Source organism: Numida meleagris, chromosome 1 (assembly GCF_002078875.1).
Source record: "Numida meleagris isolate 19003 breed g44 Domestic line chromosome 1, NumMel1.0, whole genome shotgun sequence".
In the NCBI taxonomy this organism is placed as follows: domain Eukaryota; kingdom Metazoa; phylum Chordata; class Aves; order Galliformes; family Numididae; genus Numida; species Numida meleagris.
The window spans coordinates 82,994,829-83,017,894 of record NC_034409.1 but is presented as its reverse complement, the minus strand read 5'-3'; the positions used below and the strand labels follow the sequence as shown (position 1 = coordinate 83,017,894).

Genomic DNA, 23,066 nt, shown 5'->3' with positions numbered 1-23,066 from the left:
AAAAGTGCAACTATTCAGTGTAAAAACTCTGAGAACACAAGTGGCTTGCCAATTTGTCTTTGTTAGCAGTTTCACCGAATAAAACAGCTCTTGAGTTAATCTTATTTTAAGCAGAATATGCACACAAGGGTGCTGAGTACACCTGGTTCTGCAATAGTTTGTGCTGAAAAACACTATTCCTGAGAGTATAATATTATGCTGAAACCAAATTTGTAATTGCATGTATTTCTGATGTTTTATTGCAGTTAAATGTCAGTTTTTCTTAGCTTTCTGGTCTACTCCCTAGTGAGTGCTCAAGAAATTTTTGAAAGAAAAAAAAGATTGGGATTTCCTAAGCTGTCAAATACTGTGTTTTTATGAAGCAAAACATCTCAAGCTGGAAAAAGGAGATAAAAATGTTATATTCCATGTTAGCTCTTGGGAATTGAAGCAATAGCGTAACCTTCAGTAAGAGCAGCCAGAGCCATATCCAGTGTCAATGTGGGGCAGGCGTGGTTTTGGATCAGGGCCCTCTATTTTTGTTACTAAGAAAGTTCAATTACTATTATGGCAGTTATCCCAAGGATTTTTTTTCCCTTTCTTCCAGCTTACGCTAAGAGATAATAAGAAGTTGGTCCCTGTTACAATAATCAAACAAGGTAATTTTGTATATTTTTTAGAATTGTTTTTAATACTCTACAAGTGTCCTTTAAAATTAATATTGGAGGAAAAATTGTGACTGTGTTGTGAATGTCATGAATCTTTCCTTTTAGAATGAGTAGAACTTTAGAAACGACCATATCCTTTAATTACAAATACTACAAACTTGTACCTATTTGTTAATAAAATGAGTTACTAATTTGCATTATGAACAGTGCTTCCCTTGAGTCACTGCATGGGCACTATTTTTTTTTCTTCTGCTACTACTCATTCGTTTCTGTATCAATTGAATTGTCCAGGTATTTTGGTCTCCTAGCTCAATACTTGAGCTTGAAATGCAGCAGTATAGATAAGATTCCTGCTATCAAATTTTTTATGCCTGCATTGCGGGTATTTTCAGCTATATCACTATTTTAACTTCCTTTTTCCTCCCTTCCCCAGTCAGTGGGGTGAGGCATCTACAATAGATATACGTATGTGTCCCTTTAGAAGCTCCTGTTTCTTAGTAGTGAGAATTATCACGGTAGTGCAGTTTTTGAAAATTAACTACTTGAAGATAGCTGTGGAAAATGAACTGCAAAGTAAAATTTGCCAACAGAAATTAAATGATTAATCATTTTAAGTAACAAAATAAAAAAAAAGTTATCTTCAGAGACGGTTCACAGTTCAAGAACAGGAGAAAAATGGGAGGTGATATGAAAGAAAATTACAGCAACTACCTATAAAATATGACTGAACTGATGCTTACTTCACATCTGTTTTTTTCCATCATGCATCTTTTATGAAGATATGTAAATGGAAGAGTAATGAGGTGGGCTGGAGGTGGCTGTATATTAAAATAAGCATACAATGTTTTTTATACCAAAGATATCAAACTGACATGCTAGGGGAAAGAAGAGTTGCACTGTTAAGGGGCAATGTAAAAGAAACACAGTTTGTAGTCTTATAAACAGAATACAAATATAGACAAGATGAAGATGGTGTCCTCATCTATTATTATTAAACTGAGAGATGGTTTTCAGAATGCTCAGACTTGCCTCAGGTATGTCTGTTTCCTGTTTCGGGATTTTTTAAATGTTTTGCTAAACATATTTGTTTTGTCTCCACAGTTATTCAAAATCGGACACAGTCAAAAACTTCAGATAGTTCTTCTCTACCAGGAGCAATACTAGGTGACAAGATTTTTGTTTTTAATTTTTGCTCCTCTGTGACTGAAAATTAGAACTGTGTAAATACTTTCAATTTTGTTGATCCTGATATTTTTTTCCTCATATACATATTTTGCATGTAAATGTAGAACTGCCTTTAGTGGATGAGAGAGGCACACTGCATCATACACCTTACTTGACTAATTTATTCCTGCCTTCAGGAAGCTATTTAATTCTTTAACTATGGAGATAGATAGTATAAAACTACATAACTTTGGCTTAAGTTTGCTTCATGTGAGTTTTAATGGATGAATCTGAGTCAAACAGGTTGTCATTAACCACGTGTTTGTTGGTGAGTCTTCTTTCGCCCTCTAGATAGTATGTCCATGTATCAGTGATACCACAGTACTCAAGGGTTATGTGCTTTAGAATTTGTTTGCCATGTGAATTAATAGCAAAATTTTGCTAATACATTGAGTACTAAAATGGGAAAATAGCACTTATTGCTCCAATGGGGAGTAATAGTTACTGAACAGAACTAACTCATTTCTCAGATACTCAGTCTATACACCCAATGGTTCTGTAGGGCAGGCTGTATATTGTTCATTTTTTCTTGAACTAATGGCTCCTTCACCTTTCTTTGTAGTGCACCTTATTGTTCCAGGTCTCAACGAAACTCAGCAAAAACTTCTTCCTCCTCTGTCAATAGATGACATAACTCAAGTATCCAGGAAAAAACTGGGTAAGTAGTAATGAACAAAGCTGTTATTATTCATGAACAGTATCAGTAGTTTAGGTGGTATGGGATTGTATGTACAAGAGAAGAGCCCTTTTTTCCTGTTTTACCTTTCTTTTTCTATTTGTTTAAGTAATAGTTTGATTGGAATTATAAGTGTTCATTGGAATCACCTATTTTAAAACATTTTAAGATATTTCAAAGCCATTCAAAGGAAGGAAGAATTGATCCATATAAAAGGAAAGATGGAAAACCAAAGCCATGTTTATGGTCCTTAGGATTATTGTATTGTATTGTAACTTATTTTTTTCATAGACATTATCTTTTAATGTTTATCTTGAAAAATGGTAGTTTATGTCCTTTTGTAATAATAGATTTTCAGTGAATTTTCATAATATGAGTTCTCGCGTGAGTAAATGTAAGAAATGTATTCATGGAGAGATTCTTATAATAAAATCCATGGGGGAAAAAAATTGTCAAACAGCAGAACATTTCAATACAAGCTTCATGTATGTTTGATGAATATGCCTGGAACCTGCAGGTTCCAACTCACTGTGAATGAGATTTCTTGAAGTTTTTGCTTAAGATTCATAAATTAGTGTTTTGTCTGTGAATGGCATATTTGTGGGAAATACAGATATTTTTTTAAATGTTAACGATTCCCCTGGTCCATCTTCCAGAGATCCCTTGAGAACTCTGTAGCTGATAATTTTTGGCTTTTAGTACTTAATTTTAATTCTTAACAACAAGATTAGATTTTCTTCCTTTTACATTTCTACTTTATTTCATTCTCTTGCTTCATTACTGACCATGGCATGTTCTCAGTCTGTTTTGCTTTGCAGTGAGAAAAGAGCACTGCTTGTTTTTGTTCAGATGTTGTATGCATGTAAGGGTAAAGCCACACAGCACAGTAAAGTCTGAATGTGTTTGAGTAAGAATGTGTTTAAACTGAAGCTGAATTACTTGGATTTTGGCAAAGCTTTCAATGCTGTTCTTCAGAGTATACTTCTAGACAAAATGATCAGCATACATCTAGAGAAAAATATAATTCGATGGGTGAAGAGCTGGTTGATGGGTCAGGCTCAAATAATCAAAGTAAATGGGATTACAACAGACTGGCAGCCACCAGTGAGTTTCCCCAGGGCTCCATCTTGGGGCCAGTTGTCTTTGATGATTTCGTCAATGGCCTGGATGCAGGACTTCAAGGTTTACTAAGTTTGTGGACGACACTAAATTTGTAGGAGCTGTTGACACCCTCAGTGGCTGAAAGACCTTTCAGAGAGATCTTGACAAACAGGAGGGCTGGGTGATCACTAGCTGCATGAAATTTGGCAAGAGTAAGTACTGGATTCTGCACCTCAGACAGGGCAACACTGAATAAGTGTGCAGACTGGGGGACAAGAGGCTGGAGAGCAGCCCCACAAAAAGGGATCTGGGATTCTGGCTGACAGCAAGTTCAGTGTGAGCCAGCAGTGCGGGGCCCAACAGTACCCTGAGGTGCACCAGACCCAGCACTGCCAGCCAGGTGGGGAGAGTGGTTGTCCTGCTTTGCTCTGCACTGTGTGGCCTCACTTTGAGTACTGCGTGCAGCTATGGGTGCCACAATGTAAGAAGGACGTAAAACTATGAGAGTGCATCCAAAGGAGGGCTGCAAAGATGGGGAAGTGTCAGGAGGGCAAGGTGTATGAGGAGCAGCTCAGGTGTGCTCAGTGCAGAGCAGAGGAGCTGAGGGGAGGCCTCATGGTGGCTGCAGCTCCTCAAATGGAGCAGCGGGGCTGAGCTCTGCTCTCTGGTGGCAGCAACAGGACCCGAAGGAACGGCATGGAGCTGTGTCAGGGGAGGGGGAGCTGGGAGTTAGGGACAGGTTCTGCACCAGAGGGTGGTGGGCATGCACTGGAATCCTCAGGGCAGTGGGCACAGTCCTGAGCTGCCGGAGTACAGGGAGCATTTGGACACCGCTCTCAGACACAGAGTTTGGATTTTGTGTGGTCCTGTGTGGAGCCAGGGGCTGGACTCAGTAATCCTTGCGGATCTCTGCCAACTCAGGATATTCTAAGATTCTATTTAAAATTAGTATCTGAATTGCGGAAGTATTTGTCACCATTTGACAAATTCTGCTCACATAATCTGTGGCTATTGAAAACTGAAGCCAAGCTGAAAAACTTAATTGCAGTATTTATGTTACAGAGCATTATTTATTATCAGTCATTATGATAAAATGTAATGCATTGTTGATTAATATCATTTATTTGACCGTATTTATTAAGCGTAGAAAATATATTTATCATTGCTAGCTTGATTTTCATAGGTATGTGAAGTGCAGGTAAGAAACAAATTTACCATTTAATGTCAGTAGACCATACTTTGACAAATACATTCGTAGTAATTTCACTTTGAGTAAACCATTTTGTAAAACTTCCAATCTCAGTTTTGGATTAGAAGTTAGTTAGGGTGTGCAGTATAAGTAGCAGAATGTTACCTTGGGAAAAAAAAATGGAAAATATAAAGGTAGTGTCAGTTGTCCTAGAAGTGTCTAACTTCCTCAACTAGGTAAGTGTAGAACTTGGACTTCTAAATTTAGATGCTCTGGTCTGTTTAAAATAGCTGGTATGATGTCAGTTTGGAGCCACTCTTCATGGTAGATTACACACCTTTGTGAAAATAACTGGGATAAACAAGTGATGTTTTATTTTCCATTTACCATGTGTTCCTTACCAGAGAACATCAAGTGCACGGATGTACTTGATAGGCGAATATTGGATTTCAAAGTATAAAAAAGGAAAGTTATTACTATCATTTATTTAAAATAAATTTATAAAGTAATTGAGAAAAAGACTTGCTGACCCAGTACAGATTTCCTTCACTCATGCGTGCGAACAATGAATCTCTGTAGTAAAATGCAATAAAGCTTATGTTTTGGGTTGAAGTTTTGACTAAGTATGATTTTATGACATATTGCCGCTGTCATAATTCTGTATTATTTAGAAAAGTCAAAATAATGCATTTCAGAATTCCATGTTCATTGATTTCCCATTTTTTTCTATTTACATTTTAAAAATCTACCAGTTGTTTAAAGAATAGTAGCAGAAAAACAGAAAATATCTCTGCCACAAAATATATTTTCTTTTTCCTCAGTGAAAAAAGAAAACCACAGTTATTATTCCTTTCAAAATTAATGCCCCCAAGATTTACTATTTTACTGTATGTATATCTGTTGAAATGAAAGGATGTTGTCCCACCACTATAATTGACAGAAATAAGGTAAAGGAAACACAAGCACACATCTGTCACTCTAGTATTTGAAAATTTATTTGACTGTTCTTATAAAATCCTTAGACCTATACTATATCTTTGAATTTTAAAAAGTATTTAACAATTTTAATGTTGAAATGCTAGACAAGTGAAAAATACTGAAAACTATTTTGCGCTGTGAAAGTAATAACTCAGAAAGCATTAAATTTATTGCTGCAAATGCTATTTTCAAAGTATCTTTTAGGAATAAAACAATACTACAAATACATGTGCGTTTAACATCTTTAGGCAGATGCTTGTACTCATTGTGTAGTGGAAGTTCATTGATTCCTAAACGTATTCAGCTTTCCACATTTAGCCGTGTTGGTTTACTTTGGCAGACTGAAGTGAGACAAAGATAAATCTGTAGTGGAAAAGAGCAGATGCACTTTGCTGTAACTCTCTAATGTGTTTGCCCCTTTAGGTAAGAATGAAACCCAAGTATGGCCTGCTGAATCCAAAACACCAGAAGTTCAAGAAATCTCCCCACAGTCCCTCCCAGGTACTAAGTATTCTGTTTTCAGAAACTCTATTGAATATCTTTGCCAAAGATATAAACTGAAATTAAATTCATTTTTACGTTGCTTACTCTGCAGTTAAATGCAGTAGTTGGAAGACAGAAGCATAATGAAGCTGAGTTAGTAGCTGTGAGTGATACATAGAATAAAATGTAGATAAAATTCTGACTAATTTTGGAGCAAAGGTTCAGATACTCCAAATGTTAGGTTAGTAAAATATATCTATATACTAGAATTAGAATTGTAAATTTCACAACTGTAAATTGTGAAAAATTGCAAAACAAAAGTAATCTTGTGATGCATGTTGAACTTCTGCTTTCATGAAATAAATTAGAAAGAAAATGAGGAATAAGAGCTCACTAGTGCAAAATGTGTATGTGACATTGAGGTTTCACCTCAGTCACAGTTCACAGGCTCTATTTTAGAGATGCCCGGGCTAACAGCATGATTTGCCACTGTAGTTCAGTTTTGAAAACATTAATCATGACCACACTCTGTGGACTTACTGGTACGTCTAAAGTTAGTGGAAGCTATTCACAAGCAGGGGAATATAAAGCAAGGAATATAAAATTCAATTCTAGATTCATATTAAAGGTCATATATTCACCAAATGTATATTAAATTGTATGTGAAAGACTTCCGTTTTTATCATCTATTTGTGGCTGAAAAAATATCACTTATTTAAAAGGGTGTGATCAGATGCTAATTTGTTACATTCTTCAAAATTGTGAGAATAAAAATTTAATCTCACAGGATTTACTCCCTTCATTTCCTTAATAACCAATGTATAATGGAAGCAAACTACTTTATTAAGTTGTATGGCAAGTAAAACCCTGCATTTTAACATCTGCAATCCAAAGGCAAAAAGATTGGAGAGAGCTATATTGTTCAATAACAAATGATGAAGCTTGACTGATTTTTTTGACTCACATTTCTGAATTGTTTAAGAAGTCTTATGCCTCTTTCCATTTTCTGGAGTCTGATTTTCATCCTGTAACTGAACCTAAAGTCTCGGTCTGCTGTCATTAGAGACAATAGTTAGCTTTTGCCAGTTTCTTCACTGAAAGGGGAGAAAGGAGGCTTGAATGGTAGCAAGACTTAAAATGAAAAAGAATTTGAGAAATAAATATGACAAAGGTTTGATTTGATTTTGTTCAGTTATGTGACCTTCTGATATTACTATATCCCATCTATTACATGTTGCCTGTGTCACCACAGTGATGTAGTATGTTGTTCTTTTGGCATCACACAGTTCACAGAGATACTGGCCTTAAATACATCTGCGTTTATTTTATTCCAGTACTTCATGTTGGCTGACAGACTCAGTCTTTAATTTAAAAAAAGTAAAAAATACCTCTTTCCAGTTTTGCAAGACTTTTGCATTCCCAGATATTAGGTAGGAAGTAAAAGAGATACGGGATGAAATTGGCCAGTAAAAGCTTGTAATGATTATTAACCATTTCTTAGATGAAACAATCCATTATTTTCAGTCTCTGGAAAATATTTGCTGATTTTTATTTTCCACTCTATAAGTGTATTTGCCAAATTCTAGTTTTGACTGTAACTTTCTTCTTGCAAAACTTTAATATGAAATATTCATGCTGAATATTAAGAGGGAAACAAAAATGCTTCTTCACAGGAATTTGTTATTAAAGTAGGCACTAAACTTTAGAAATTTAGCATGTGTTTAATGAGCAACTAGACTTTAATTGGAAATATAGGGATACTTTACAGTTTGAGATCTCTTGTGCACTTGAGTTACACAGTTATCTTATGAAATAATTTGTTTTGTCTGCATAACTCCAGAACATGCAGTTTACAAATATATTTTACGGAACTAACTGTTTTGTGAAAGTGAAAACTGAATGCATATATTTCTGTAATCATTTGCCCTGCAAAATCCTAGTCCTCAAGCTTGTGTTCTAATCAAAATACACTATTCCTTGTGCTAGAATTTACTGATTAATCAAGTAAACAGTGTGAAATCTGACACAGAAATTGATACATCACCTTGAAGGGAGAGAATCAGCCCACTCCATTTGCTGTCCTTGGTATTATGTATCTGGTAGACAGTAATTTTAATTACAAACTTAATCATCATAGCACAGAATTATCTTTTTTTTGAAGTTGGAACTGTGTTTCATTATGCATGGTACTAATTGGCAATTATAGTCCTTTCAGTAGCAAGTGGTATATAGCCATTTAGAATCATAGAATCATTAAGGTTGGAAAATACCTCTAAGATCATCTAATCCAACTGTCTTCTTACCACAAACATTGCCCACTAAACCATGTTCCCTGGTACCAGGTCTACGTGTTTCTTAGACACTTCCAGGGATGTTGACTAAACCACCTCCCTGGGAAGCTCATTCCAATGCATCACCACTCTTTCTAAGAAATTTTTCCTAATATCCAACCTGAACCTCACCTGGCGCAACTTGAGGCCATTCCCTCTCATCCTATCACTAGTTACCGAGGAGAAGAGGCTGATCCTCACCTCTCCACAATCTCCTTTCAGGGAGTTGTAGAGGGGCAGTAAGGTCTCCTCTGAGCCTTCTCCTCTCCAGAGTAAATCTCAGTTCTCTCAGCAACTCCTCATAAGACTTGTGGTCTAAATCTCTCACCAGCTTTGTTGCCCTTCTCTGGACAAGCTCCAGTACCTTGATATCTTCTAGTAAGGGGCCCAAAACTGAACGCAGTACTCAAGGTGCGGCCTCGCCAGAGCTGAGTGAAGAGGGAGGATCACCTCCCTGTTTTTGCTGGTAACACTGTTTCTAATGCAGTGCCTTCTTGGCCACCTGGACACACTGCTGGCACATGTTTAGTTGAGCATCGACCAACACCCCCAGGTCCTTTTTCTCTGCACAGTCTTCCAGCCACTCTGCCCCAGTTCTGTAGTCTTGCCTGGGGTTGCTGTGGCCAAAATGCAGGACTCATCAGTTGGTGTTGTTGAACTTCATCCCACTGGCCTCAGCCCAGCAGTCCAGCTTGTCCCGATCCCTCTGAAGGACCTTCCTACTCTCAGGTGGATTGACACTTCCTCCAAGCTTGGTGTCATCTGCAAACTTACTGAGGGTCTCTGTTTCCACCTGAATTGTGGGGATTTTATTCTGCTCCCCACCCCAGTCTTCCACATCAGTGGTTAGAGTACCCCAAGGATGTCTGGCCTGTCTTTTAAAGACAGATGTAAAGAAGACATTGAGAACCTCAGCATTTTCCTTATCCTCAGTGTTCACTTTCCCTGCCACGTCCAGTAAAGGATGGAGATTCTCCTTAACCCTCCTCTTATTGTAAATATATATGTAGATTTTTTTTGTTGTCTCTTACTACAGTGGCTTGGTTGAGTTCAAGTTGGGCTTTTGCCTTTCTAATTTTCTCCCTGCATGTCCTAACAACTTCTTTGTACTCTCCCCAAGTTGCCCGTCTCTTCTTCCACAGGAGGTAGACTCTCTCCTGAAGTTCACCCACACTGGTCTTCTTCCCCTTCATCTCATCTTATGACACAGGGGGAACAGCCCAATTCTGTGCCTCTAAGACTTCCTTCTTGAGGAGCAACCAGCCTTCCTGGACCCTTTAACCCTTCAGGACTGAATCCCAAAAGACCCTCCCTGCCGGTGTCCTGAACAGTTCAAAGTCCACCCTCTGGAAGTTCAAAGAAGCAGTTATACTGACCTTCCTCCTGACTTCATGAAAAATAGAGAACTCTCTCATTTTGTGGTCACTTTGCCCAAGACAGCTCCCGACCTCCACATCTCCCACCAGTCTTTCTCTGTTCATGAACAGCAGGTCTAGCAGGGCACCTCCCCTGACAGGCTCTCTTACCAGCTACATGAGGAAGTTACCTTTCACACACTCTAAAACCTCCTACACTGCATCTTCTGTGCTGTATTATATTTCGAGCATGTATCAAGGAATTTGAAGTCCCCCATGAGAACAAGGGCTGGTGATCACACAACTTCTGCCAGCTGCTTTTAGAATGCCTGGTCTGTCTCTTCCACCTGATTAGGTGGTCTATAATACACTCCCACCAGGCTGTCAGCTGTTTGTTACAACTACACACGTTTGTATTGCTATCGTAGTGTTAGTTTTTTACTGAAACACTTAGAATATTTTGAATCTACTACTTCTTGCTTTTTCTGTGGTTTTGCTTCCATATTTCCTTTCCTTTGGTGACTTTTCCGTTTGTTTATACTTTGTTGATCACAGCACCAAGGTCTAATATTAAAGTAGATTTTTCAGGAGTTTCACACTCATTACATTGAAGAATGCATTCATTGTGATTACAGTATTTCAGTTTAAAGGGGAAAATGACAGTAGGAAACAGGGAAGTGAGAGTGCATCCTTTGAAATTAAACAGACGTTCTCTGAGTGGAATCTATGTCTAACTGCTGCCTATGCAAAAATAACCTGAATAGTTATGCATTTAAGCCAGACTTGCACAAGCAACTAAAGTGAGAGATCTGAGCACCAGCCTTTTGCAAGGGCTGCATTTGAGAGACAGGGTAACATGTAGACACATTTGGATTTAGGATTAGGATCTCTTTCATTATATTTTGTTTGGACTTACCAATTTTAAAATCATACTGGATTTTGTAAAGTAAGACATAGTAATTATTTGATGTGAAACGTTTAAGGAGTGGTGCCAGAAGTGGCATCAGAATGTTCATTTAAAAGGAACTGTGTGATCTCTGTCATTCAAGAAGGGAATAAAGGAGCTTAGAGTGTTTCAGCAAGCAGAACTATTTGAAAGGCTCCATGAGCTGGGCCACTCTTACAGCGAGCCTTTGCCAAAGGGTGTGTTCTGTTCTGTGTGGGTCAATAACTTTTTTGTGTGTATTTGTCAGACATACATCCCACCGTTTTCTTAATTTCAGGCCTACCCTCCCTTGGCATGCACTTTCACAGAAAGACTAGTCAGTAAGCTCTAAGTTGCTTCATATTTTCCACTTAGGAATATTATATTCTAAAAAGAATACTACTACATAATGTTTTTTAATTTTTTTCTCAGACTTTAAAATTCTCTCAGTTGAATCAAGCATGAACGTTTTCTTAACTTGGCAGGGAAATTGTAGCTGATCAATGGTTAGAAATATCAGTGCATTTGTGTAGGACGTGGAAGAACCAACTCAGAAAAAAAGCCAGCAGATTATTTCTTCTTGTTAGGGGTTGTACCAGAAATATATCAAAGCAGGTTTGTGAAACAGAGAACAGACTTGAATTGAAATGGACCACCTGTGAATCCAAGCTAGGGATAATTTTTAGTAGTAGCAGTTCCTGTGTTGCTGTTCTTTTCAAGTTCTTCCTCCTTCTGGCCTCTGAAGGCTTCCCCATGTGCTCACGTGGGATATCAGAAAAAGTGAGAACGCTGCTTCCATCACAATATGCAAATTCAGTCTGGGGAGGAAGAGAGGATCATGAGTGAAAGAGTTGAGAGAAATGCTGGAAAATGTGTTCTAGCTCTATTCCATTCTGTGACAATAAACTAATTTAATTTACTTGGTTTTGTTTATCATTTATTTTGCAGCTACTGCTGAGCCATCCCAGGAAATTATTAAACTTACTTCACCTAATTCCTGGGAAAAGTTGGAAGTATTTCTAAGTGAATTACTCTTTTCCTCTATTTTAAACTTTAAGGCTTAATGTTTCTGCTTCCTGTACCTCTTTTTACAAAATTACTTCACATCATTTCTACAACATTCTGTGCAAAACAGAGAGCCTCGTTTCTTTTATCCCAATTTTAGACATGCTCAGCTAATTTGGTTGCCAAGGGTCACACTTCATGGGAATGAAAGCCAAACGACTTCTTAAAAAAATCATAATGATGTTTAAATATCTGTATTTGCTTTTCTTTCATGGTTACATTTAAGCAGAAATGATTGCTTTTGAAGCACTTCTGAGGAATTTGTTGGGGTTTGTTTGTTGCTGCCATTATCTTTCAAGGTCTTTCATGGGTGAATTTTCTCCTACAGAGTTCATAGAGATATGAACTTTAACTGCTTTAACTTCTCTGTAGAAGTAAATCTCTTTCCAGTGATGACAGTAATAACACCATAGTTGACTTAGCAGAAGCTGAATTTGGTCCTAATGAAGCAGCACGTGTGTTTCAGACGCTGAAACACACAATCCTTCAAAACAGAAAATAGCAAAAAGTTTGTAACTGTAGTAGCAGCTATCCAGCTATTCACAAGCTGGAAAGCAGAGGGTTTCCTTCAGGAAATGAAGTAATAGGCTTATACACTTACCCATTCTGTTCTTGCCTGAAGCATGCTTAATGGATTGTGAAAGAAGTATGGAGAACAAGGGGAACAAGCAAAAATAACTTCTCTTTTACTCCATTTCAAAATGAAAGTGATCTTAAACTAAATAAAGACTAAAATGTAATGCTAGATTAAAACTAATCACCACTATCTCCTGTAAATACCAACATGTGCTAAATACTGCGTAATTTGTTTTCTGGAAGGAACTAATGGTCTCACCACATTTTAGGCTGAGAACTTAACATCCTGTGTTCCATACTGTTCTCATTTCATAATCTGAGATTTTTGCTCACGTGTCCTTTATGACTGATTAAACACTAAAGGACTTCTGACAAGATGGAAGAAAAAAGTGATATTGGCTTACATACCTAAAGAATTAAATATTATGCAAAACAGGGAGTATAATTATGCACTAGTGTATTAAAATATAGTTAGCAATTCAGTTTATGGTTGAATGGCTGTTTGATTAGCTGCCCATGCTTTACTGTGAAGATGTAGAAGTAGACAAAAGAGTAAATAAAATCAAAAGATTGTTATATTACTATCACTGGATAAAATGAAGAGCTAAGGTATTATAGGTGAATCCTTTTTTTTTTTTTTATGATTTTTGCATTAGAATGATTAAAAAAAAAAAATCCAGAGTAGCAGAGAAAATATTTGTAAATACATTCCGTGATGTAACAATTCTGTTATGCTGTGTTCTATGAATGAAACTTGGGAGCCTGTAGCAGAAGTACTGTTTGAGCTTCTAAGTCTTTTTGACCAACATTTTTCTTTTGCTTATGTAAAACTGCCACAGAATTAATCCAGTTCTTATGGAATTCACAAGTGAAAACAAAAATGAATTATGATGAAGTTAAACTGCTGCAAAAAATATGCTAATCAGGTGACATAGAATAGTGATTAAAAAAGCAGTGGGCTTTGGGCAGTAGATAAGCAGAAATGCTTAGAGGGATTCAAAATTAAATAAAGCCTCTTTTTTTCTAGCTCAGGTTGAGAAAAAACATGGACCTAAGGAATTTAAATCAACGCCTAAACCTGAATTGCAAACTCAAAGCATATTGGGTAACTAATTTTGCCACTTTTTACCTTCTATATACAGTAAATGTATTTTTTCGTTTTCAGAAGAATTTTTCTACTGTATTCCTTCTACTGAGTAGCATCAAAGGAAGTCCTAATCGAAATTTTTTGTTCCCTTTTGTGCTTCCAGCAACTTACAGATGACATGTAAAGCCGAATGCATCTAGCACTGACTGAGCTGTGGTTGTTGTGTATGATTATTGCTAGCAGATTTCACTGGGTGATTCAATCTTGTTTTTCAAAGTATTGCTTTCTCTGTGTGTGATCTGACATCACATAAAAATCCCACCAGTAAAATTATTTCAGTGTTAGATGGGAAATTGCAGATGCACTGGTTTTCCTCTGACGACAGATTCATTTAGATAACATCAACAGTGATGCAAAAGGAAAATTTTACATGCATTTGTGTTTGACCTGGAGAAAAAAAAAAGAGCTGTATTTTTTTTGTTGTTTTTGTTTGTTTCTTTGTCTTTAGAGATATCTCATTACTTCAGAGATTTCATGTGTTTCTTCTTGCATTCAGATTTCTAAGATCTCCAATGTTGGTTGTGTTGCCTTAGTTTTAATCCCAAAACTACACAAAATTATGAACACAAACTTCAAGTTATGTATATGTATACATACTTAATTTGGATTAGATTTCCTAAAGCAAAAATGGTATAAATACAGGATGATGAGTGTTAAAGGAGAAGACAGAGCTTTCTCTAGCACAGAAATACAGATGTTCCGCATGAAGAGGACTGCCAGTGCTTCTCAATAATGTTGTTTTTATGTATTCCTATTGATTCATGATAATGTCACTGTCTCTTTTGTCTATTACAGTTACAAGCAGGTTTCCAGAGCTTACTGTAGCTGAAACATCGATATCATTTTCAAACTAACATTTAATTACTTTTTTACCGTAATTAACTTTGCCCATTTTCTAACATGCTTTTCAAGATGAAGATATGAAATTTAATCAAGATGCGTCACTGCTTAATTTCAAACTAGGTGATCATAGTTACGGATGGATTTTCATTACTGGCTTTGTCTAATTGATGACTCTTAATATTATGATTAGGGGAAATGATGATTTTATTCAGATTCCACACATCTTTTAAGGGGCAGAATTGCATTTGCTGTTTCATTTTTTCCCCAGGATGGAACTCCTTTCTGTTGTTATTGGTAAACATTGTTGGTTTCCAGAATGGTTTATAAGACAAAATATAGTTCCATACTGTGTCTTGCAATATTCTTTATTAAATAAAGCCTTGATTATTTCTTTTATCATAGCTTCTAATGAAATACATCCACTTCCTTCTGGATCCAGAATCTTTGATGCTCCAAAAAGTCCATTGACAGAACTTGGTAATTATTTTGTTTGTAAATCTAAGTAAAATTCTGTGTAAAATTATCTGAATTATCTAATTTTTTTTTGTTTTTAACACTTCAACTGCAATAATATTCTGTATTTAATCTATTGAAGCCATTAGTTTTTTCTTCACAAAATCTGCAAGTTGCATCTTTCATTCTCAGTCTGTTTTTGTTTTATTATAGTGACAGGTTGCTCTGGATTCATGCTTTCTAAAGAATAAAAGGATACATGAGCTAACTTTTATAACTTTTATTTATGGTATGATGATGGCAGCTGATGCCTTGTTGAAACATAAATCAACAACTGAAAAAATATATACATCGACTGTATTGGTACATCGTAGTACCACACAAAGATGATCAAAAGATTAAAAAAAAAAAATAGATGTGGTCACCTCATCAATTGGAGAAGTTGTCACAGCGTATCCAAATTAAAACAAAGCTGTAGGCAGATCAAGGGAGAGTTTGGGTAGAGCAAACCTGACTAGTCTCAGTCCTGAACTCAGTATAAAGCTTATGGCCTGCTACTAACAGTGGCAGTACCATATTACAGGGCTGCACAGTTACACCCATGTCATTACAGACTGTGACCTTCTTTTCATTAGTTAACTCGAGTGACCTAGTGTCAGTATAGATTTGTATTTCACTAGGCCCTGGATGAGAATTTATCATGTAATAATGCTGATTTATTTAGACAATGTACTTAATGCACTCTGCCAAATTTTAAAATCATTTCCAGGATGAGCTCTTAATTTCTTGAAGTGCTTATTTGAACCAAGCAGTACAATTTGAATGATCTTGAGAATTTGCTGTTGATTTGTTACAGTATTTGACAGCTCTTTTCCACATGTGTTTGAGGTGTTAGAGATTCATATTTATTTTCACTGTACTGAAGTAAGTTCGATTAAACATAGTTAGAGGTAGCATTAAAAATAAAAAGTCCTTTACCATTTTATGAACAGGTTTGACAGAATTGTAGTTTAAAGCCTGAAAATTATAACGGAAAAGGAAGTATTTTTGCTTACTAGAGAATAATCTAATCCTATGTTTGTGTCAGTGGTAAAGATAAAGTGATAACAGTTGAGGCAAAATACATGTTAAATTCAAGTATTTATTCTGGTCTTGTTCTGATACCATCCATTTCCACCATGTAGCAAAACCTGGGATTTAATTATGAGAGGTTGGACCCTGACACTGGATCATGTGGAGCATCTGTGCTCCCAGTGAAGTCAGTGTTGAACTCAGAGATACTCTTTGAGAGTGACTGCAGGAATCATATGTGGGAAATTTCTCTGCACTGTGCCTCTGCATGTTGTGATCACCAAAGGTCATAAAATCAGTGGAAAAAAAAAGAAAATTTAGTTATTGAAGCTAAAGTGCATGACCTATATTCTGTCCTAGTTCCTCAGAAGAATTTTTCCTTTGTTTTTCTATCAAGATTGTACCAGAGGGAGACATATCCCACTACTTTATAAATTTTCTGTGTGGTCAGTGTATTTTGAATTCAAACATTTCTGAAAAGATAGCTTTGTTAACATAGCTCCACTCTTCTGATGCCTTTGGGAGATCTCTCATGGCTCTTACAGTATGTAAATGAATAAAAGGAAGCTTTTGTTGACAAAAGCTGTGAATCATACGGCTTGTTTGTATTATTTTCTGCTCTATCAAAATCATTACATAGTAACCTGAGATAATATTTATTAATATGATGTGTTGGTTTGAAAGTAAATGAGAAAGCAGATTCAATATATGAAACAAAAGTCTGTTCATTTTTTTGTCATATATTGATATTGTCTGCATTCAAACTGATCCCTACACCTTTTTGTTTGAATATTTTTCTCGATCTCAGAGAAGATTGACTTTAAAATTCTGGTGTAACTCCATTAAAAAAAATCATATTGATAAGGAGCAATTGAAAATGCAGATGGAATTTTTCTCTTACATATATATTATAAAGTAGGCATTAGTGACAAGTACAGATTTTTTTAAGGAAAATAAATGTACTTAGGGGGCTGTAGACATGGTTTAATAGAATCTGCTTCTTATTTCTTACTGTAAAACCCACACATGATGGGAACTCAATTATGTTAGTCTTTAGGTAAGAATACCTAATTCCAACTTGATTCCTTGTTTTCATTAAAGCACACAAGCTCTCTTGAGATCACCTATATTTCTAAGTGAAACATCTTGAAGGTCTTGTAGTACTACTCATTACATCACAACAAATTAAAGATCATGTTTTCTCACTTTCATGGTTATTCACTGACTTCATCTTACTTACTCCTTTCATCTTTAGTTACGCATAATGTAGTAGGAGCTAGTTGATACACACTTGCAAATGCTGCCTCAGATGTGTTTGGGTTGTAGCTTCTTGGTTGTGAATGAAAACCTGATTAGATGTATGCTAAATTTTGCATACAGTAAAAAAACAGTTGTGAGAACAAAGGTTCAAGCCAAATAAAAACTTAATAGTTACAGCTAAAATTAAATTTCATGCCTCTTACAAGGAGACTGTCTGCCTGGATATCTTAACTTGTTTTCATGTTTGCTCTTAGCTACTCAGAGTCCAACCTTGAAATCTATATCTCTACCTTCAGCACATACCAGAGAGATGGAGATAGGTAATCCGTGGACTATTTCCATATTTTTCCATTATCTTGGTATAACTTAGATCTGCAAATGGTAATTTTGAGATTTGCTTTAGAATCTTGGCTACCAGCATTCACATCAAGCTGCTTATTCAACACTTTTGTCTGTCTAATCATCTGAAAAGCACATTTGTTACTGGCTTAAAAACTGACCTCATAAAGACAATGTTGTCATATCTTATTCTTTTCTCGCTTCTTATTGTAAAGCTGCATCTCTTATCCTCCAAAATTTAATAAGGTAAAATTTCATTCTTTTTGTCATGTGGAATTCTAATTGCAAGGCCTGAAGACTGTATTGCGAGCCATTATTTCCTGTTGTTATTACACAGTTGTCTTGCACCTCACTTTTGGTCCATAATGCTTTGCATTAGCATCATCTGGAACTTCACAGCCTTCACAAAGCTGTCTTATGCTAACTCATGAAGTCACAGGTCTCAGCAGTTTAAGCTCATTCTTTTTTCAGCTTTTGATGAAACACAGCCTATTTCGTCAAGATCCAAAACATCTGGTACCACAGAAGTGCAACCCACAAAATCTGGTAATGATTTCTCATCAGATTAATTCTCTTGACAGTTAGGAATTTTCAGAAAAGACATACTGCCTCTTGTTAAACTGTTTGTTAAGTTTGACATAATGAAGAATAACTACAGATATGGAAGTGCTATATCAAATTACAGGTTTCTTTATGACATTTGGTATGAAATTATAACTGAACTACTGGTTTGTGGATGAGTTTTTTTATTTGGTTGGTTGTTTTGAAAGCATAGGCCTTCCTTTAGCCTTCATATATGAATATAGCCATACCAATTCCTAAACGCCCTGATCTCAAAACTGAAACTATAAAAACATGCTACTGAAGACTCTGTCATTTGTAGAATTGTAGAATGGCTTGGGTTGGAGGGGACCATAAAGGTCATCTAGGTCTAACCCCCCTGCCCTAGGCAGGGCTGCCACCCACCAAATCAGGCTGCCCTGGGCCCCCATTCAGCCTGGCCTTAAATGATTCCAGGGATGGGAAATCCACAGCTTCTGTGGACAGCCTGTGTCAGGATCTCACCACACTCTGAGTAAATTGGCTACTTGATGTTTAGAAAATATCTCTAAATATACTACTCCTATTTTAAAGATGAGGAAATTTGGATGCAAGAATAGGTTATTTATGTGGGGCCACTGTCAGTTATCCAAAAGAAAAAAATGTACAAAGAGCCAGCTGGAAAGATTTCACTAACATGCCAACAGTGTAATGCCAGATGCATATGTTTTGAGGAAGTCGATTACTAAAGGGAAGATTGACTGGAAGTGACAGCCATTCACATGCCTGACAAAAAACAGTTCATATGTTTCATTCTTGCTTTGGCATCTTTTCTTTCTCCTTCTCCAGTTTCAGCACCAGGACATCCTCCTGCTTGACCCTTGAAATTCTAGACAAAGATTCCATACCGTACTAATCTTCTAATTTTTATTCATAATTTGTTCTCTTTATTCTTTGAGCTGTTCTTCTTCGAAACTCAGAACTTCTTGAGTGATTTTGTGATAGTTTGATCATCAGTTGCATTACACGCCTATACATTATTAAGAATAATTTTGGAAATAAGTACAATTGTTTTTAAGTCATAATTGATTATAGTATATTTGAGTCTGCCTTTTTGGAAGACTTAATATGTTAAATACTAGCTAAAAGGTTCTTCAGCTCATAAAATATGATGCTGTTGCAGATGGTTCTTGTCATTTTAAAACAATGCAGCATGATTTGTGTTTTTATTTTCCAGCATCACATGGCTTTCTTCATGTTACTTCTACTCCTCAAACTTTTACAGCTTCAGAAATGACAGACACTGGTAAATTATGCTAATATTATTTTAGAAGCATAATCTCTTTTTGTGTATTTCTTGTGCTGAAAATTTACTACTATTAATGATTTCATACAATTATTCCGTACTGCCTGCATTGGATGTTGCAGTATGTCTTAGTTTTTCAAATCCTATAGCAGTGTCATAATTCTTGGGACAAGCACAACACAGATGAAAAGCAAGACTGCAACTAGCATGCACAGCTGAGTAGGGCAGTACTGATCTAAAAAATTCATCAAGAGAAGATGTAAATTTTGGAAGGTGGAATATTATTACTGTCAACTAAGATATACTTTCTGATGAGAAATCAATGTTTTCTTTCTCACTTTCTTTCTGTCAGTAGACATTTTCCTGTACACAGTTTGCTGTGATTTTTTCTGTACGTTGACTTAAAAACAACAAGTAAACACATTTCAGTCCAGACCTTTCTAACTTAGCTCGCTGTGGACTACAGCTGTAGGGATGGGTTGTTTTTCTTTCCTGGAGCTTTTGGTATGTGATGATACTTGGCATTTTTAGGCTTTGTTTGAACATGAGAATGTATATGCATGAGAAGCGAGAGCAATGATGACAAGATATAAGGAGGTGAGGGGAAAGGAAGCAGTTCATTGCTGTAAACTTACAGTAATAAAGTTGTAGTTTAAGTTCTCTGCTGCATGATAAACTGGATTCTGGCATCCCAATACAGTTTTTAGGAGTTCAGATTTGCTGCAGAGTATTATAAAGCCTCCTAGTCCCAGGTAATGATTTTAAGTCAAATTACTTAATTCTTTTATATGGGGCATGTAGGAGCAAGTTGAATTGAACTAAAATTGAGAAACTGTGCAGAGATAAGTGGCTTAATGAAATGGCATAGAGAGACTTTTAACTCCTGGACCTACAGCTGTTTTCCTGGAGTTGGTGAAGAATTCTTACCTTCGTGGACAGATCTGGTATAAGTTGTGGGCCCATTTTTTTCAGATGCTATTTAAGGCAAACCTATTTATAATGTGTACACACACACACACACACACACACACACACATTGATTTTCAGTTCCTTTGTAAATGTTGTCACTGATGGGAAAATAAGAAAATGCCTTCAGCCATGTAGTTAGTGAAGGTATTTAAGATACTCAGGCAAAAAGAAGGTTCGTTTAAAAAACAAAAACAAAACATTTTGACTTCTACAGAGCCGTGGAAGTTGAAATTTCTCTCTTTTCCTCAGTTCTTCCTCCTTAATTTATTTACATGCAACTGTTTCTTAGATGTATTTGCATTTTTTTCTGCAGCTGGATTTACTGCTGATTTGGAGATAACCATGCCTGTAATTACCACAGAACCTCATTTGGTAGAAACAGCACTGGGTAAAATTGATAAGTTGACTTGTTTTAGTTTTAATGACTTACTTTCCATTTTTATCCTTACTGCTGTTTTTGGAACATTTCCCTTGTTTTAGTTGTCACCGTCCCAGTAATTCATACCATTTATTGCTACAGTTAACCAGATTCTCATCTGCACTTGTCATTCATCTTTATAGATGGGGGATAGAGAGTCCTTGGGATGGGTTTTAGTTGGTTGGTTTTGGTTTTCTCATTATTGAGGTTGCCATCTGAAGGCCTACCTTTCTCTGGTTTTTTTCAAATGCTTTGAGCACTGACCTGTGGAGGTAATGAAGGGGCTTAACATACATTTCTGTGTAATATTTCCGTGAAAAGGTTGTTTTGACTGGCTTTATATTAGCTGGCACTCTGTCTGCCTTCTGGATCAAAAGGTATTATCTTACTACCTACAAATCTTAATACATGTTTTAAGATTCATAAGCAATAATAAGAATTCTCGCTAATATGAATGATTAAGTGATATTTTTCCACACTGACATGCTCACCAACCAACAGTTCATGAGACATTGTCATTCCAGGCTAGCTTATAAGCAAATTTCTTTCTACTTCCATTTTAGCAATGCAAATTTTGTCTTCTGAGTTACGTGCTCTATGTAGTAGCTCTGGGGTAAATAAACCTATTAACGGAAAATTACCTTTTCAGATGTAGATTAAACGAAGCTTCTTTCTTCAAGGTCCAAAACATCTGGCATGCCAGAAATGCTACCAATCTCAGCTGGTAATGATACCTCTCTTCAGTGTAGTTCTCCTGACATGCAGGCAGCCTTTCAGAAGACACAGCAATGTGTTGTTAAATAGAGAGTTGATTCTGATTTGCCATTTTAACTGAGGAGTGCACACTCCCCTGAGTAACTGTGAGTGTTTTGAGATCTGTTGTATCTGCTGGAGTTTTTGAGGAATTCACAGTGGAATATTAAAGCGATATAGAAGTAAACTTAAAATGTTTTTAAACAAGTAGCAAGACTGTCCCCTCCATTTTTCTGTAAAGGATTTTATACCCAGGCCTGTTATTTGGAATGGCTGAATATATCCTAGCATGTCAGATTTACTCCTTTTGTATATTGCATATGCAGTATACTTGTCCATTGGTGGAAAAAGCTTTAGCTGCTCTTAAGAATGTCCCACAAGTTTTAAAACCATAGGAAAAAGAATCATTTACTGATTTGGTTAGTGGCTCATTGAATACTGCTAGAAGTTCATACAGAAGGGACCTGGTCTTAAATTTTCAATTCCTAAAGCTTAGGGATATCTAAAAGTCTGAGAGAAATCACTATTACCAGGAATTTCTTTAGGTTTCTGTGGGCTTGAAAGCTTTCACCAGCAGTCTTACCTGTCTTAGAAATGGAAGAAGGCCTACAATGTAGCAAAGAGGAGCAATACACAGAGACTAGATTTTTCCACCGCTTTATGTATGTTTATGCATTTTCTCTGTGCAAAATTAGAACAAGGAATTCAGTTTACTTAAGTCCGTTTTTCTTCAGAGTACTGTCAGGTGACAGCCCATACAAGTACAGGTGGATGAAAAATGTCCTAGGACTCTACAGAAAAGTTGCCTTTGGTCAATTGTTTGCTGGAATCTCTCTGCAGAGCCATTGAGCATTAATAGTGCTGGGAGATTAAGGTAACTGAACAGCAGAATTAAGGCTTTGGAAGATTCAAGTGAAAAGTGATATCTGAACTCGAATTCTGATCAAAACATGGGTCTCTACGATCCCTTGTTATTTGTGCAGTGATTGTATCTTTTGATTACATGTAAGGAGTGCTTCAGTAAAGTAGTTATTTGGTCATTATTCTGCAGACGGAGAGACATTTAGATAATTTATATATTGTGCTAGTTGCAACCAGAGGAAAACAGTTGTTAGCTGATTAGATCAATGAATCAAGACAAAATAGGATAAAAGTGCACGTCTTGTTCTAAATATCAAATTTTGGGGTGTTGCTTGGGTTGCTGTGAGAAGACTGCATAGACATCTCAAGACCATTGGTCTCACTATTGCAGATCATTGTTTGGGTTGTTTTGACTTGATTTTTTGTGTTACAGATAATACCAATTGTGTAAGTGATTTGGACAGAAAAAGGAGATATATACATTGCTAAGCTTCTCAGTCCCTCTAAGTATCTTTTCTGCTAGATATGCCCAGTTCACTGGAATGTTAACTGTTTGT

General features: G+C 36.4%; 1 protein-coding gene across 2 annotated transcripts in view; it reads left to right on the top strand.

Annotated features, from left to right (window-relative positions):
* The window catches only part of ABI3BP (ABI family member 3 binding protein), a 135,922-nt gene that overhangs the window by 43,832 nt on the left and 69,024 nt on the right, over nucleotides 1-23,066 (top strand). For both annotated transcript variants that reach the window (XM_021400077.1, XM_021400069.1), the window contains exons 7-11: nucleotides 587-638; nucleotides 1,749-1,811; nucleotides 2,434-2,529; nucleotides 6,239-6,316; nucleotides 13,577-13,654. In XM_021400077.1, coding sequence (XP_021255752.1) covers nucleotides 587-638; nucleotides 1,749-1,811; nucleotides 2,434-2,529; nucleotides 6,239-6,316; nucleotides 13,577-13,654 — 367 coding nt within the window. The remainder of the gene's footprint in view (nucleotides 1-586; nucleotides 639-1,748; nucleotides 1,812-2,433; nucleotides 2,530-6,238; nucleotides 6,317-13,576; nucleotides 13,655-23,066) is intronic.